Source organism: Micropterus salmoides, unplaced genomic scaffold, assembly GCF_014851395.1.
Source record: "Micropterus salmoides isolate LMB-PRFRI ecotype aquatic unplaced genomic scaffold, ASM1485139v1 Ms_hic_scaffold_2, whole genome shotgun sequence".
Classification (NCBI taxonomy): Eukaryota; Metazoa; Chordata; class Actinopteri; order Centrarchiformes; family Centrarchidae; genus Micropterus; species Micropterus salmoides.
In genome coordinates this window covers 5,332,113-5,347,548 of record NW_024041150.1, presented here as the reverse complement: position 1 = coordinate 5,347,548, position 15,436 = coordinate 5,332,113, and the positions used below count along the sequence as shown (strand labels likewise).

The 15,436-nt window shown below is 39.5% G+C and overlaps 1 protein-coding gene and 2 long non-coding RNA genes across 3 annotated transcripts in view; 2 read left to right on the top strand and 1 right to left on the bottom strand.

Annotated features, from left to right (window-relative positions):
* Window positions 1-2,625, bottom strand: part of LOC119913449 (inactive ubiquitin carboxyl-terminal hydrolase 54-like) — a 34,619-nt gene extending 31,994 nt beyond the window's left edge. Inside the window, 1 exon segment of the mRNA XM_038732879.1 lies at window positions 2,512-2,625. Coding sequence (XP_038588807.1) covers window positions 2,512-2,625 — 114 coding nt within the window.
* Window positions 2,626-7,829: 5,204 nt separating this feature from the next.
* Window positions 7,830-10,786, top strand: LOC119913404. Its single transcript, XR_005446442.1, has 3 exons — window positions 7,830-7,937; window positions 9,464-9,607; window positions 10,635-10,786. It is a non-coding gene; the product is annotated as an uncharacterized LOC119913404 (long non-coding RNA).
* Window positions 10,787-11,318: 532 nt separating this feature from the next.
* LOC119913405 lies at window positions 11,319-12,351 on the top strand. The gene is made up of 2 exons (XR_005446443.1): window positions 11,319-11,467; window positions 11,940-12,351. It is a non-coding gene; the product is annotated as an uncharacterized LOC119913405 (long non-coding RNA).
* The last annotated feature ends 3,085 nt before the right edge of the window (window positions 12,352-15,436 follow it).

Here is a 15,436-nt window from a genome sequence, read left to right as displayed (position 1 = left end):
ATCTGGAGTCTTCAGTCGCTGCCGGCCGTTTGGTCGTCCTCTGTGGGCTCTGTAGTCCCGCCATCCAGGATCTCACCTGTTTCCTCCTTTTTTTTGGACTTTCCAGCACAAACGTTGCTGAGTGTAAACAAGTTGTTGGTTGGCGTCCATGTTTGTTTTGTTCTACGAACCCGTGACGGTTGGCGTTCTTGCTTGATTTACTTGTCGTCCACCTGCAGAGCTCCGGTGGTTCCTGAGCAGAGGTTCAGGTTTCTGCAGCTTCTTGACCGTTAGAGACTGAAATATCTGTGCAGGTTGGTGGAAACAGTGTTTATGTCACTTTGTCTTTGTAGTTTCAGCTGGTCTTCAGCTTTACTCGACTCTGATCCTAATGAGACTTTGGTAAAAACTCTCGAGCATCCAGGACGAGGATACCAGCTTATAAAAATAAATATAATGAGACTGTTTCATAGTCAGCTGCTCTGTAGGATCATGTGCTGCTTCATTCTGCGCTCATGCATTTGGTCTAAAGCCACGATTATCCAACCCTTTATCTTTCTCTGTCTTCTACAAGTTAGTTTGGTGAGCAGTAAGCTGCTATTTCAATGTGTCAGATACATATTTAATCACCGGTTCATTTCTTCTTCTGCCGCTCGGCCCATTGTCAGGGTGTCAACAGGAGTGTAAAAATGGATTAAACAGGCAACTAACTCATCACCATCCTCTTCGCACATGCTTTCAAGGTCTGAATTTTTATCATAAAGCACTTTGTTTGTCACAAATCTTTCATAATTAATTGGACTCGTGAACTCCTAAAGTTTCTGTTTTCCATGCAAGGGACTGTTTGTGTCCAGAGAGGATCAGAACGAGCAGAGCGACCTTCAACGCATGCAGCAGTAAGGAGGTCAAAGGTCAGAGGTCACAGCACATGGTCAACTGTGATAAGTGGGACGTCACCACGGCGAAGGAAAACGTCAGTGTGAAAGCAGAGAGAAGGGTTTTTCTCCACATAAGATAAAAGTTCATGTGGGAAAATGCGTCATGCTTTTATTTTGAAGTAGCACTAAAAGGGCGTTTATGGGATATTTTATCACCATGGAGATGCACAAGATGAAGGAACAACTTAACAACATTTTTCTACTTTTCTCTGTTTAAGAATTTTCTTTTTCTAATTTAAACAGTGAGAAATAACACAACACAAAGATTTTTCATTCTTTCTTCTTTGCACCACATGAGAATGCTAAATAATTGATTTTATCCTCATCCAGGCAGTTTTACTGCTTTCAATGTTGAAACAACATTTCTAACACAATAATGATTAAACTCGTCACATTTTACTACAGAATAAAGGCATTTATAAATATTTAAATATTTCCAGAATTAAACTTTAATATTTAGATTTTTTTAAAGCTATAATGTTAGAAGAAAAAGTTTATTTTATTACATTAATGCACAGAGAGAACAAATGCTGCATGAATTAAGTCAAGAGGAAACTATTCCTGGATTGCATTAATAATGGCTCATGATTGAACATAACACAACATATGGGTACTTTTTCTGTCTGTACATAAATTGCACTTATATCTTAACCCTAACTTATAAACGTGTATATATACGTATTAAAATATAGTGGATTGGTTTAAGTAACAGCCTACTCCCAGAGAGAACCCAATAATAGTGTTAACATTTACATTTATTTAGTCAGGACAGGATAATACTATAAATCTGCATATTAATCTGAGGCCAAGTTACATGAGTGGGTGTATATATGGAATTAGACATGTTCTAAACTTAATAATAATGTTTTAAATGTTTGCAGCCATAATTTGTCTCGTTTATATGATTAATTGTCTTCCAATCAACAGCTATAACTCTTGCACTCATAAATCCAACTCAGATCTAGTGGGCTGTTCTCTTTAATGATCTTAGATACAATAGAAGCAATTTTCTTTCATAATATTTGAGGTTTTGGTCATTTCCATATGAAATGAAAGAATGAGACTTTTTCTTGTTACAATGCAAATATACAGTTTCATGAGTTTGAGTTTTCCAAAAGTTGTAATTTCAAGAGAAAAAGGGAGTTGTACTGGAGAAATGTCATATGCTGTGATTAAAATGGGTCAATTAGATTACATTTGCTTTACTACGGTAAGTAAATCTTAATTATCTTTGATTTCTGTTTGATTCTTTATTTTCATCATATTATGACTTTATTCTTGAAATGTAATTTATCTTGGTAAATTACCACTCTCAGTTCTCTTCAGTTTTTCCCCCTGATAGTCCATCCTACTACGCAAACAACTACATCAAACATTATATTTCAGTCTGTTTTGTGAGTTTTACAATATACATGAGCATGAATTCCCAACCAAACAAGTGTTCCTTGTTATCCTGCACATGCACTCTTTACCTTCACTAATAATGTTATGTTGGTTCAGCTGATGACAGTCTCAGTGTAGTTTACTAAAACGTGACAGCGTGAAGCTGAGGTTGTATAACGGACACAACAATGAGTGACTTCCATCTTCTCACGCTGGCGTGTTTGATGGTTACTGTCCCTCTCGGCCCCGCCGGCTGTGATTTAGTGTCTGTGATGACGGACAAAGAGCTCAGTGAAGTGCGAGCGAAGACTCGTCCCTCATTCATCTTGCAGACAAAAAGCTGCTGTGATTTGAATACAAAGAGTCTGCAGCCCAGAACAGACACGAGGGGGACTGTGCTGACCTGCTGCAGCTTCCTGCTCATTACTGATGGTGTGTTAACTAGGGGGGGGGGGGGGCGTCCTGTTTGAACCAGTCTACTCCTGCAGGATCTTCACTGACTGTTTCAAACCATAAGCGACCCTGACGATGATGATGATATTACCACCAGTACTTTTGATGCTGTTCAGGAAGTCATCACACAGAAACTAGCTTTGCAGTCAGAGGTGGTTCAAGTACTCTGATCCTATAAGTAAAAGTAGTAGTGCCACTGTTGCTGACTCGGCCAGCGCCCCTCACATAGCCGGTATTAATAAAGAAGTGAACATAGCCACCGTGACGTCACCCGCTGGTTTGTGGACTAACGTTTTTAAGCCTAGAGTCTGGCATTTTGGCCACCGCCATCTTGATACTTGGATGCTAATTTTGGCTAGCGACAGACTGGCTTAAAATAAAACGTACTTAACGGAGAAAATTAACGGCCAACTACAAAGCAGCATTTTCAGCAGCACTGGTTAAATGTACACAGTGCCTCTATCCTCTGTCCTGCTTGTAGCCCCGCCCTAAAGCCTCCCCTGCTTCCTGGTCTCTGTTCCTCTAAAATGGGACCATAATTTACTAAATGAACATCATGCTGTGTTGAAGAAGACTTGAAACTAGCGACTGAGACCATAAACTCATCAGGAAAGTGTTTACTGAGGGAATAAATCAACTGACAAGTAGAAACATTTTCTCATAGACTTCTATACAATCACACTTCTTTCTGCAGCCGGTGGAGTCGCCCCCTGCTGGCTGCTGGAGAGAACGCAGGTGTGAGGCTCTTTTTCAGACCTGGAGGTTCCTGCTTGGTGTGTACTTTAACAGAACAACTAACCCCAGGTAGTTCAGCAAACACCTCAGGTTCACATTAGAACAAAGGGTTCGTTACATGGGGCGGGGCCAAGCAGAAAGAAGTGTGATTGTATAGAAGATTTATTACCTCGGTAAACACTTTCCTATCGAGTCTATGGTTTCAGTCTCTAGTTTTAAATCTTCAACACGGCGATGATAGTTCACGTTTGGTCACATCAAAACTGCAAGTTGGGGTTTGTTGAATTTGTATTAATAGCTGCGATTCCCGGAGGGTGTCTGTGAAGGTCCGTTTCCCGTACAGCGACAGAAGGTAGCATTGAACAATCTTGGTACGATGCATCGTTAAACTAACGAACATCTGAAGTACGACCGTTTCCCAAAACTTGTATAGCAATTGTAAGTCCCTTTGGATAAAAGCGTCAAATAAATGAAATTAAATGCCACCGTGGTTTGAATTAACTTAGTTTGTACCAACGTGTTTTGAACTAACATGTTTCCAAATGTGTTCGTCTGACTTTCACAGTGGGAAACTCACAAAACCTTATTACCTTACCATATTCTGCCTAAATATGACAGTTGTGACCGATATTATGCCGATGCTAACTTTATATGTAGGCTTTTCATATTGTAGTTGTACCGGCAATAACAAGAAAATCAACAGAATTAATAAAATCAACAATATAAATATTATATAACGTAATAATTTTATTTAGCTTAAATATATTTAAAGCAAAAGCAACATTTTAGAAGAAAAAACTATTAGCGATTCCAAAATTTTTAAGTGAAATACGTTACGACTAGTGTCTTCATTTCAACACTATTATGAACTGCGAAGCCAACATAAATTTTTAAGTCTTGAGAACAGCTCAGTGCGATAAGTGGCTGTGCTTGGGAAAGCATTCAGTTGGACACGGACTGAACCAACCGAGGAAGTTGCTAGCGTAGTTAGCAACGACGCTTTTGGGAAACTAGAAGACGTTTCGTCTCTCGTCCGAGAGACTTCTTCAGCTCAATCCTGCAGGGACTGTCTATACGTTTTGGTGCCTCTTTGAGGCTTGTATAGTATTGTTAAATAATTTAGGACCCTACATTGTTGAGATATTTCTGTCTAAACTGGTGGCGGAACGACTGACCAACCACACGGCTCACAATGTGGACGCACACAGTGACAGTCACATCAAAAAGGCTTGAAAGACACTTGTGGTTGAACCAGCTGAACACTAAACAAACTATCGTGTGACAGGCTGCGTACAGTTACCAGTGTGTGTGTGCTTTCATTTCACTATGTCCACTTCCTGCATGACGTCACCCTCACCGTTCCCCCGTGCTGCCTCTGCCCTGTTTACTCTCCCAGTCATATGATGGTACCACACACACAGCCCGGGGCAGATGTGACTCATTTAGTACACTGTGTGTGTTGACAGACTGGTAGTCACCTGTTTGCTCTCCGCTGTTTGTCTGTCACACACTTGACACCTTTAACGCCACTTTAAACGTACTGACATCTTTAACACTTTGTTTTAGCTATTAAAATTATCTCTAAAGCTCCACCAATCAGCATGTTTATTCTTGTATATATGCATGGAACTCTAAAATCTGCTAGAGACAAATGTTGACAAACACCTTATCAGCAAGTTACACAGAGGGAATTTATTGAAGTCATTTGAGTACTGAAAGAAGAATTAAATCTGGTAATTTAATCCTTTTTGAACAATATTTGCAGCTAAAGAGCAGGGGTCAAAAAGATCATTCTCCTGGTATATTATCATTTCTAACTCTTCTATAATAATAAGATGTTGGTAAGGAGATTAATAAAGAGCTCAGGGTCGTGATATGATGGCTGGGCTACAGGGAATGCAGTGGTGGAAAGTAACATTACTCATGTACTACTACATTACATTATTTTGACAGCTATACTTTTCAGATTAAGGCCTAGTCCACACGTGGTGGGGGAAAAAATAGATACAGCATAGTATCGCGATATCTTCCGTGGCAATATTGTATCGATACACGAACGTCAAGTATCGATCTTTTATTGTACAAATTGTACATGAAAAGTTTCGTTTTTTGTTCTATAATAATGAAATCAGTTGCCTTTTCAGTCCACTAGAAAAAGAGTTTTCCTTTGGGGACACAATTTGAAGTTGGAAAAAGGCGTATTAAGTTTCAATACGTTTAAAATCACAATAATATTGTGTATCATGATAATATCGTATCGTAGGGCCTCTGGTGATTCCCACCCCTAGTGCATTTTATAAAGAGTTTTTCCTCCTCTGTCTACATGAAAACGCAAAAACACGCTATCAAGCGCTGCCAAGAGCACACCAAACCATCAGGCAGCGATATGACGCTAACCGTGAAGCCACGTCGGCCAATCAGAGCCTAATAATATTGTAAACAAAGCAGGCAGTGGCGCACAATCTGACATCAGACACAGCAGATAATGTCGCGCACTCTGACGTCGCAAAGCAAAAACTCTGGTTTTACTGTCAACACGACAACTCTGCAACTGGAGTTTCTTAAAATCTTCACCCTGGCAGGGGTTTTCAAAAATGTTTGATTTCAGTGACCTGATACTGTGTTTCCGTGTGGACGAACGGCCAAACCGCGTGGAAAAGGTCACAGATTTAAAAATGGCCGTGTTCGTGCAGACAGGGCGCAAGATTTTACATTACAAAATATGTTTATAGATAAAAAGCATTATTTAGGAGTTCAGACGTCTCCGAGTTGTTTGCAGTTCCACAGATAAAGCATTCATCAGCGCTGGTGTCCAAGTACCATGGAGCAAACTGTCATCTCGGGTGTTTTGTTGATTTATTGGTGAGCCGATTAACAAATAAATGTTTTTTGGCGAGTTGTGTTTGAACATTAGTCCAGCGATAAAACCGCCGCGAGGAAAGCCAGGATTAAATCTGTGTTTGGTAAAAGTTAGGAGCTACGTTTAGCCTGAGGATGTTTTGTGAATACGGTCGCCTCATTGTTGGATTGTAGATTTTAACTCTGTTCTAACTAAACTAAACCCCATCTGGCTACAGGATGGACTGCTGACTAGCTGGTTAGCTAACAAGATCCAGCATGTAAATCAGACTGACTTGGGCTCATTTGGTTGAGCTAAGCTAACAGTTTCATCTCTGCTTCAAGCCCGGTTGTTCAGGGTCAGAGGTCAGAGCAATAAGAGAAAAGATGGAGAACGTTTATGAGCGATGAATGATCGTGGCTTACAGAGAAACGGAGGGAGAGACCTCTTTCAGTGATGGTGGCACTGCTGAGCAGGAAAAGGAAACATTTAACTACTTTAAATAAACTAGTATAAAAGCAGTTTCCCAACAAAAACACAACAAGCAGAGTTTTCACCTTCAGCAACAGAGAATCCAGAACCAGGACCAAAAACAGGAGGGACCAGGAGGCTAAACTGACCACAAAAACCAAACTTCTGCAGACCGTCTGCCGTTTAACTGTCTGTTCCTCCTCCTCAAATTTCCACAGATATCACCGTCAATTTAAACAAACTATCTTCCTATTCAATGCCAGTTTGGCGATGAAACTCTTGATATAGTTGTCAGTGTGAAAGCAGTGAGTTCACTTAACTTAAATTCAACATTTTAGACAATATGTTCACGCTCCCGTCGTGACCCCGGCGCTGTTCCAAACATACAGACATGATGGTGGTGTCCACATACTTACGGCCATGTAGTGTAAAAACAGATTAGATCATTTGGGAAAGGATGAACAGCAAGGATGAAAATTGCACTTGCAGTTGCCAGTTATTGAGCTGAAGCATGCAAACACACCAACGTGGTCTTTTAAAGAGTTGAGATCTTAAATCAAGTTCTACAGTTAAGAGATGAGCTTAAATACACAGATTTTTGAATGGAGTTTGGTGAGAAGAACTACTCTGCAACTACACTCTCCCTCTCTCTCTCATTCATTCCCTCTCTCTCTCTCTCACCTTGACCAACAGCAGCATTCAAATGATCTCCTCCTCCTCCTCTTCCTCCTCCTGCCCTCCGGCTGGGTCTCCTTCCTCACACCGACGCCTCCTCGGGGAAGAAAAACAGGAGTGATGATGGCAGCTCGTTTCCTCCTCCTCCTCCTTTATCTCTCTTTCTCTGTCCACACTACGCTCAGCAGCCGTCTCCCAGGTGACTCAGCCAGAGAATGACATCATCCCTGTCAGCACACACACCTGTTTCCTCAAAAAGCACCACCCCTGAACCAGAAAGCCACGCCCCCACCCACACACACCCCATGCACTTCCTGGATCTCTTAAAGGGGAAGTGGCATTTATAGCACTGAGCTCTCAGATTCAGATCAGTGTGTTCAACTGTAATGGCGAAACACTGTTGGTCAAAGTGAAACGCCAGCAAAGGGACAGAAGAAGAAATCAGAACAACAGAAACAGGCAGTGTAAGGTTTATATTTCTTGTTCTTTTATTTTGATGGGTTTTATCTTCTGTTTTGTTTCTGTAACAGGAACAATTCACTTTAAACACACACACACACACACACACATTTCCGTCCATTTGCTTCCTGAAGACACAACTCAGGTTTCACTGATGTCAAACAGGTTTGAACTTTTATCTGCAGCAGCTGGACTTTAATGTAAAGTCCAGATAAAATGATACATGCAGTGTGCGAACTATACCGTGGCTTTCAGGGGAGTTCACTATCTTTTTAAGGGAGTTGGGACAAAACTTGCCAAAGGGGAAAAAGGAAACAATGAAAGGTAGTTTACTTGCAACCTTTAGCAACCAGAAACACTGAGGTGAGGCGGGAAGGCCAGCATTTAAGGTACATCCACACTACTCTGTTTTTGTTTTAAAACTCTCAATCCACTCCAGCGTTTTAGCTGCGAGCAGAATTGATCTCTGTCTATATTAAAACGACTAAAAACGAAGTTACCGTTAACGTACATTGGGCATGAGCGTGCAGGGTGAACAGGAAGCAGATTGTCTACTCTGCCAACTTGATATCAAATGGCGTATAAATAGCATAGTCCCCATAGACCTAAGCAACACAAAGGAGGTTAACCCTATCTGCGCAGCTAACCGGTAGACATGCATATATAATTATTTATGGTTAAGGTTAGCAGTAAAGTAAAATACTAGCGTCGTTGCTAGATTCGTTAGCTAGCTAGTTTCTTAAACTTTAACGTAGCTAACGTAACATAGCTAATGCTATGTAGCTAACATTAGCAACGATGTAGCATGGTAAACTACGTAACTTAAAGGAGACATATTATGCTGTTCCACATTTGATGTTTTATCTACAGTGTTATAATGTTGGATGTTCATGTTAAACGTGGCCAAAGCTTCAAAAAATGAGGTTAAAGCATTTCTAAGAAATCCCTGTGAGCATAAACCTCAGATTTCCTCCTGTTCTGAACGCTCTGTTTTCAACTGCTTTTTCTACCAACGGCTCCGTTATACAGACGTTGTTCCATATATGGTCATTTGCTCCCACAGTAACGACACGGCAACGCTCAGTCCGCCCAGCAACAACAACAGCCTGCTAACATGCTTCAGGTCTTGGCCAATCAGAAGACAGTGGGCTTTGAGAGGGGGGGCCTTAAAGAGACAGGAGCATCTACAGCTTGTTCAGACAGAGGCTGAAATGAAGGCCTACATGAATATAAAAAAATATATATTTATTTTACTTTGAATCATGCAAAGCTGCCATAGAGGAGTCACAGGACTACAATATAGGACTGGAAAAGGCCGTATGATAGATAGTCACATAAATAAATAACAAAAATGAATGTTTTGTGAATTTTTGGACTTATTTATATCCCACACACGCTGATTTTACCTTTGACAGTAGGCGTATGAATAGCACACCGTTTCTGCACAATAGAAGTCAAGGCAGTCTAAAATGCTTTGGAATACCACACCAAATGACTTGGCGTGTTATTTAAACGCCTTTTGATGATACAGGTGCAGAAGTTCTACTAGAGACGAACGAGGAACAGCGATGGAGAAGAACCACAGCAGAGATTTCTTTGCATGGACGGACAATGATGTGGAACTGTTACTGAAAGTAACAGGGGAGTACAAAGAGACTGTGACTGTGGCTGCACGGTGAGCAATACCGGGTTACACAAACACAGGTGTGAGCTGGGCAGCTGGATCATTTAGATTAATAAGTTTCGGATCAGACTCGGCTCTGACAGATGCTCAATATTAAATGGATCAGGATTGGGACAAAAAGAAACTTGACTGGGAGTCAAAGAGCCCCTGAACATGCAGGAGAACTCGCGAATGGTTCTGTGATATATGAGCAACCAGCGTTTGTGAAATGTGAGAGTATTTGTGATGTGTGTGTAAGCAGTGCTCTTTTTAACCAGAGGTCCGGTCAGGTCACACCTGTATTAATCTCTTTACACTGGCTCCATGTCTGCTTTAAAATTGATTACTTTTATGGCTCTCCATGGCCTGGCACCAGATTTTAGATCCTTTAACTCCTTATGAACCTTTACGTAGTTTGAGCTCCCAGGTCCAGGCTGAGGAAATTAGGCTCTCAGAGTTTTTGTCTTCTTTTAAGTCTCTTTTAAAAACGCACTTTTACCAGAAAGCATTTCCTGATTTTATCCGAGCTGCCTGTTTATTTTACTGATTTTATTCTTGTTTCATCTTCTCTTATACCCTGCGTAGTTAATGTAATTTCTATTTTTATTTATTTTATTTAGCTCTCATGTATTTTATCACTTGCTGTGGGATGTGATGTCATCTCTCTCTCAGGCTTTTGTGAAGCACTTTAGAAATAAAGTTTATTATTATTACTATAAAACATTTTGGTGGAACATGTTGAAGAGGCTTGTACTCGTAAGGTTCATTCCAAAGAACCAAGTTCCCATTTAAGTTCCTCCAGTCCTGTAAAAACTACAGTGATAATTAATAATCATTAAAGCCATAATAAAGCCAAACATTTGGTTTTCAGGTAAAGTCTTCAAATGTTTTGTTTTGCAGACATCTTCACTATTCTGACCAAATCATGAATCAGCTGATCGAGACAGTATTTGTGAATAATGATAGATTCAGAAAGGTTTTGCCGAGTTCGCCGCTGAACTACAGTTTGTAATCAGACGAGTGTCTTTTTCTTTTACAGAACAAAGTCTCCAGCTTCTGCTCCAAAACAGCAACACAGAACCAATTTAGAAACCAGCCGACATGAAAGAGTCCCATTAAAACCCAGCAGACGCCTCACGGCAGGAGGCCGCCACCGCTTCACTGAGCGTGTGCAGACGTGCTGCAGGATCTGTACAAAGCTCCCGCTCAGATTCAGCCTCTCTGCTATTATAGAACATTGATTAGAGCCGCTTTAAGTTAAATGAATTAATTAGCGTTCTTTTTCTTTTTCTTTGTGCAGTTATTTCCCCTTAAATGATCTTTTTCTTTTATTGTCAGCTGTGAAGCACTTTGTGAAGTCTGTTTCAACATGAGCTCTTTTAATTAATCACTGATCACATATTGGGATGATCCTCGAACAGTAATTCACATTTACTGTTTTATTTATTTATTTACATTTTTAATATTTAATTTTTATTTTTTAACACAGACTCACACAAACACACGTTTACTGTTTTATTTATTTATTTACATTTTTAATATTTAATTTTTATTTTTTAACACACACATTTAGTGTTTTATTTATTTATTTACATTTTTAATGTTTAATTTTAATTTTTTAACACACACATTTAGTGTTTTATTTATTTATTTACATTTTTAATATTTAATTTTTTAACACACACACACACACAAACACACATTTACTGTTTTATTTACTTTATTTAATGAACTGTATGAAATTAATTGTTCTTTTGTAATTTATTTGTGGAACTGAATATCCAGCCCTTTCTCCTTCCCAGAACATGAAATCGCTTCGCTGTGTCACGTCTTTCGGTGTCTGTTACCAACACGCATGGCGCCATTCACATGGTAGGTCAACGCACTGGGGGACGCCCTTTAGCATCACTGTTCAACGCTAAAAGTACTTTAAGTAACAGAAAAGTCAGAGTAAGGAGGTGGTTGGAGTGCAAGGATGGATGAGTCAGAAACCGGACTTTCACTCAGGAGACGGGTGTTTGGAAAATACAAGAGTACAAGTATCAGTACCATCATTAATTTTCTGTACCACTGCTACTTTACTTTTTTAAAAGTGAATCTGCTTTATAAATCTGATGAAAAGATGTGTCTACATATTTCTGTCTTAGTGTATCGTTGTGAATCTACAAAGTCTCATGCAACTGTCAGCTGCTGACTCTCCTTTATGTCCATGTGTGGTGACAGTAAGTGACCAGACTGTTGAAACTCACAGTAACAGGTTAAAATCTGCAGCACCTCCGACCTCTGGACTGGCCGTCTCCCTGCAGAGCGTCACATGACGATAAAACTTTCCTTTCTTTTGCAGAGTTATCTGGATCTAATGAGGCTGAGTGTTTCTCCCGCAGCTGAATGTGAACCACGATATTATTCTACAAACCCTGCCGGGCTGTAAACACACACACACACGCAGGATGAACCAACCAATTACTGAATTATGCAGATGTAGAAAACAGACGAGGATTATATTCTTGTTAATTGTATACTGGAGACGGATCGCCGGCAGGAAGAGGAACAAACACAACTGCAGTCAGGCTGAAACTAAATATCTGAATCTCCTTCAGACTGCAGGATTCGTATTATTGAAACATGAAACAAGCGAGGATCTTTTTGAAACTGAAGGATTTCTTTTTCTTTCTTTCTTTCTTTCTTTCTTTCTTCTGCCAATAAAGAGCATTTTTGTCAGTCTTAACATGCTCGAAAACTTACAAAAAAGCAAATTTGCACGTCATAGGGTTTTCATGCATGGGTGTAGCAAAATGGGTCGCTAGCGCCCCCTAAAGCCCCCGGGACACGTTTCACATACATGTACAAAATTTCTGTGGCACATATATCATGTCCAGACCTACAAAAAAGCCTCTGGGAGAAATGCCCTAAACCCAACAGGAAGTCAGCCATTTTGGATTTATTAGTCATTTTATTGCAATTTACAGGCTCCATACTTTAACAAACTCCTCTTAGATAATTAATCCAATTGACTTCAAATTTTCGTTGTGCAGTCTAAAGGCAATGAAGATGAAAAGTTGCGCTATCTGTGAGTTTTCATCAAATGGCGTATCTGTGGCGTGGCATCAAAAATCCATGATTCGCCGTGAAACAGGAAGTTGTTATGAACTCAGTGAACATGCTCACATCTGTACCACACTTCACACGTTTGAGAACATTCTCGCACCAAAGACAACCACATATCAATATTTACTCAAAGTTGTAGTCTCACCTGCTGGCAACAGGAATTGACCCTTAAACGAAGCAGCCCTTGCGCCACGTTTCACCTAGATGCAAGAAATCTTTGTGGCTCTTCTTTTAGGGCTCAGCGATGCCCTAAACCCCACAGAAAGTCGGCCATTTTGAATTTAATTATCATTTTTGCCAATTTACACGTTCCATAATTTCACAGACTCCTCCCAGAGAATTAATCAGATCAACATAAAATTTTAGCCGTGCTATCTAAAGGCATTGACAATGAAAAATTCTGCTATCCGGGAGTTTTTGTCAAAGGGTGTGTCCGTGGCGTGGCGTCAAAAATCTATTTTTTGCTGTGAAATCTGTTCCATCTGTTTGATAAGTGTCCCACCCTCAAGACATCCTTTTACCAATATTTACTCATAGACATAGCACCACCTAATGGCAACAGGAAGTAAGCTCTGTGTGAAATTTTTACAGTATGCTCCATGTTCTGGTACACAACATGTAATTAGTGGGTGTTCTCTAGCGCCACCTAGGGGAAACAAGAAGTGACGTTTAACTCCTTTGCGAGGGGTCCAAAAGGCATGGTAATTCAGAAGCGGGTTGACGACCTCCAGCACCAACTGCACCACATGCATCACGCCGCGAGGGCCCGTCCAATGTACCTTGCAGCTTTAAAATATTTCTCACCAGCAGTGAAGCTAAAAATCTAAAGTGTTTCCTGAGGGTGGCGCTACAGGAGCAATCATGAAATCTAAAGGGTTCATCCTCTGAGGAGCTGATCACGACAAATCTTTTCCTTAAAACTACACAAACTGCAACAGTACTACACAGTTCTGCAACAGCTGTTATAGTACTAGCTATACTGCTATGTGTAGTACTTCTGTGTAGTACTGTGTAGTACTGTGTTACTGCTATATGGTACTGTGTCCACTCAGCAGACTGTGACACTAAAAACAGCAGAAAAACAAATTACAGATGATCGCGCACACACTCACCTCTAATGAGTTTATTTCTGGCTGTCTCCCATAGCAACCAGACAGCAAGGGGCGAGAGACTGGAGAGAGAGAGAGAGAGAGAGAGAGGACAGTAAACACAGAAGAAGCTGCTCTCTCTCTCTCTCTCTCCCCCCTGTATCACCATAGAAAGGTCAGAGGTCTGAGACTTGAAACTAATAACTGAGACCATAAACTCATCAGGAAAGTGTTTACTGAGGTAATAAATCAGATGACAAGTAGAAACATTTTCTCATAGACTTCTATACAACCACACTTCTTTCTGCAGCCAGTGGAGTCGCCCCCTGCTGGCTGCTGGATAGCATATGCAGGTGAGTTTCAGTCTTGAAAGCAGGACTTCGCAGACGACAGAGCCTGATATGGGACTTGGCTCTGCAGGCTGCTGTGGGGATCGATCATCATGCGACTGTCTGTTCGCAGGACGTTTGATCTCTCATTGTTTTATTTAACTCAACTCTGGGGAACAGATATGAATTTGCCACTCTCGTACGACGGCATTAAATATAATGTTTAAAAGTAAGGTCAGCGCCTTGCTCAGTGGCAGCTAATGCTCTGTTTCATGCATGTTCCCAACAAAATGTCTTTGTACAACACACACACAGCGTGTGAAAGAATGCCTGGGAACTGGGTTTATTCATTTGCTAATTTTACACAACAATAGACACTCATTAGAAATGCAGAGAGAGACAGAGAGAGCTTCACAGAGAGAGAGACAGAGAGAGCGCTTGGATGCTTGTGAGTTATTTTCAAGACAACATTTCACATTTTTTAAATTCAATAACTTTAAAAAAAACAAACCTCAAATAGTACTCCAGTGACTCAGTATTGCACTGGACTTATGACAAACATGTTAAAAGTATAAGAAATAAAATATATACATGTAGATATATGTGTGTGTGTGTGTGTGTTGATTGAACACACAAATACTTTTTAACTTGTATGTGTGTAGGCCTACATAATAGTTTTATTTAGAATCCGTAACATGAACATAATCAAACAAATTAATATTATAAAAAAATACCCAATTTAAAAAGTCTGCAATATAAAAAATGTTTATCAAAAAATATAAACAATAAATATATAAAAGTGTAGTTTTATTTGACCATAGCTTAATCCTTTCCATACTATAGTAAACATATGTACAATAAATACATGCGTTTTTATATTTCCCTGTTGCTTTTATGTTTTATGTAAAGCACTTTGAATTACCTTGTTGTTGAAATGTGCCATACATATGTACAGTAAATACGTATATATTTACAGTAAATACAAATATATGTACAGTAAATACATATGTACAGAAAATACATATACATATGTACAGTAAATACATATACATATACATATGTACAGTAAATACATATTTACAGTAAATACATATGTATATGTATAGTAAATACATAAATACATATGTACAGTACATACATAAATACATATACATATGTACAGTAAATACATATATACATATACATATGTACAGTAAATACATATTTACAGTAAATACATATGTATATGTATAGTAAATACATAAATACATATGTACAGTAAATACATAAATACATATGTACAGTAAATACATATGTATATGTATAGTAAATACATA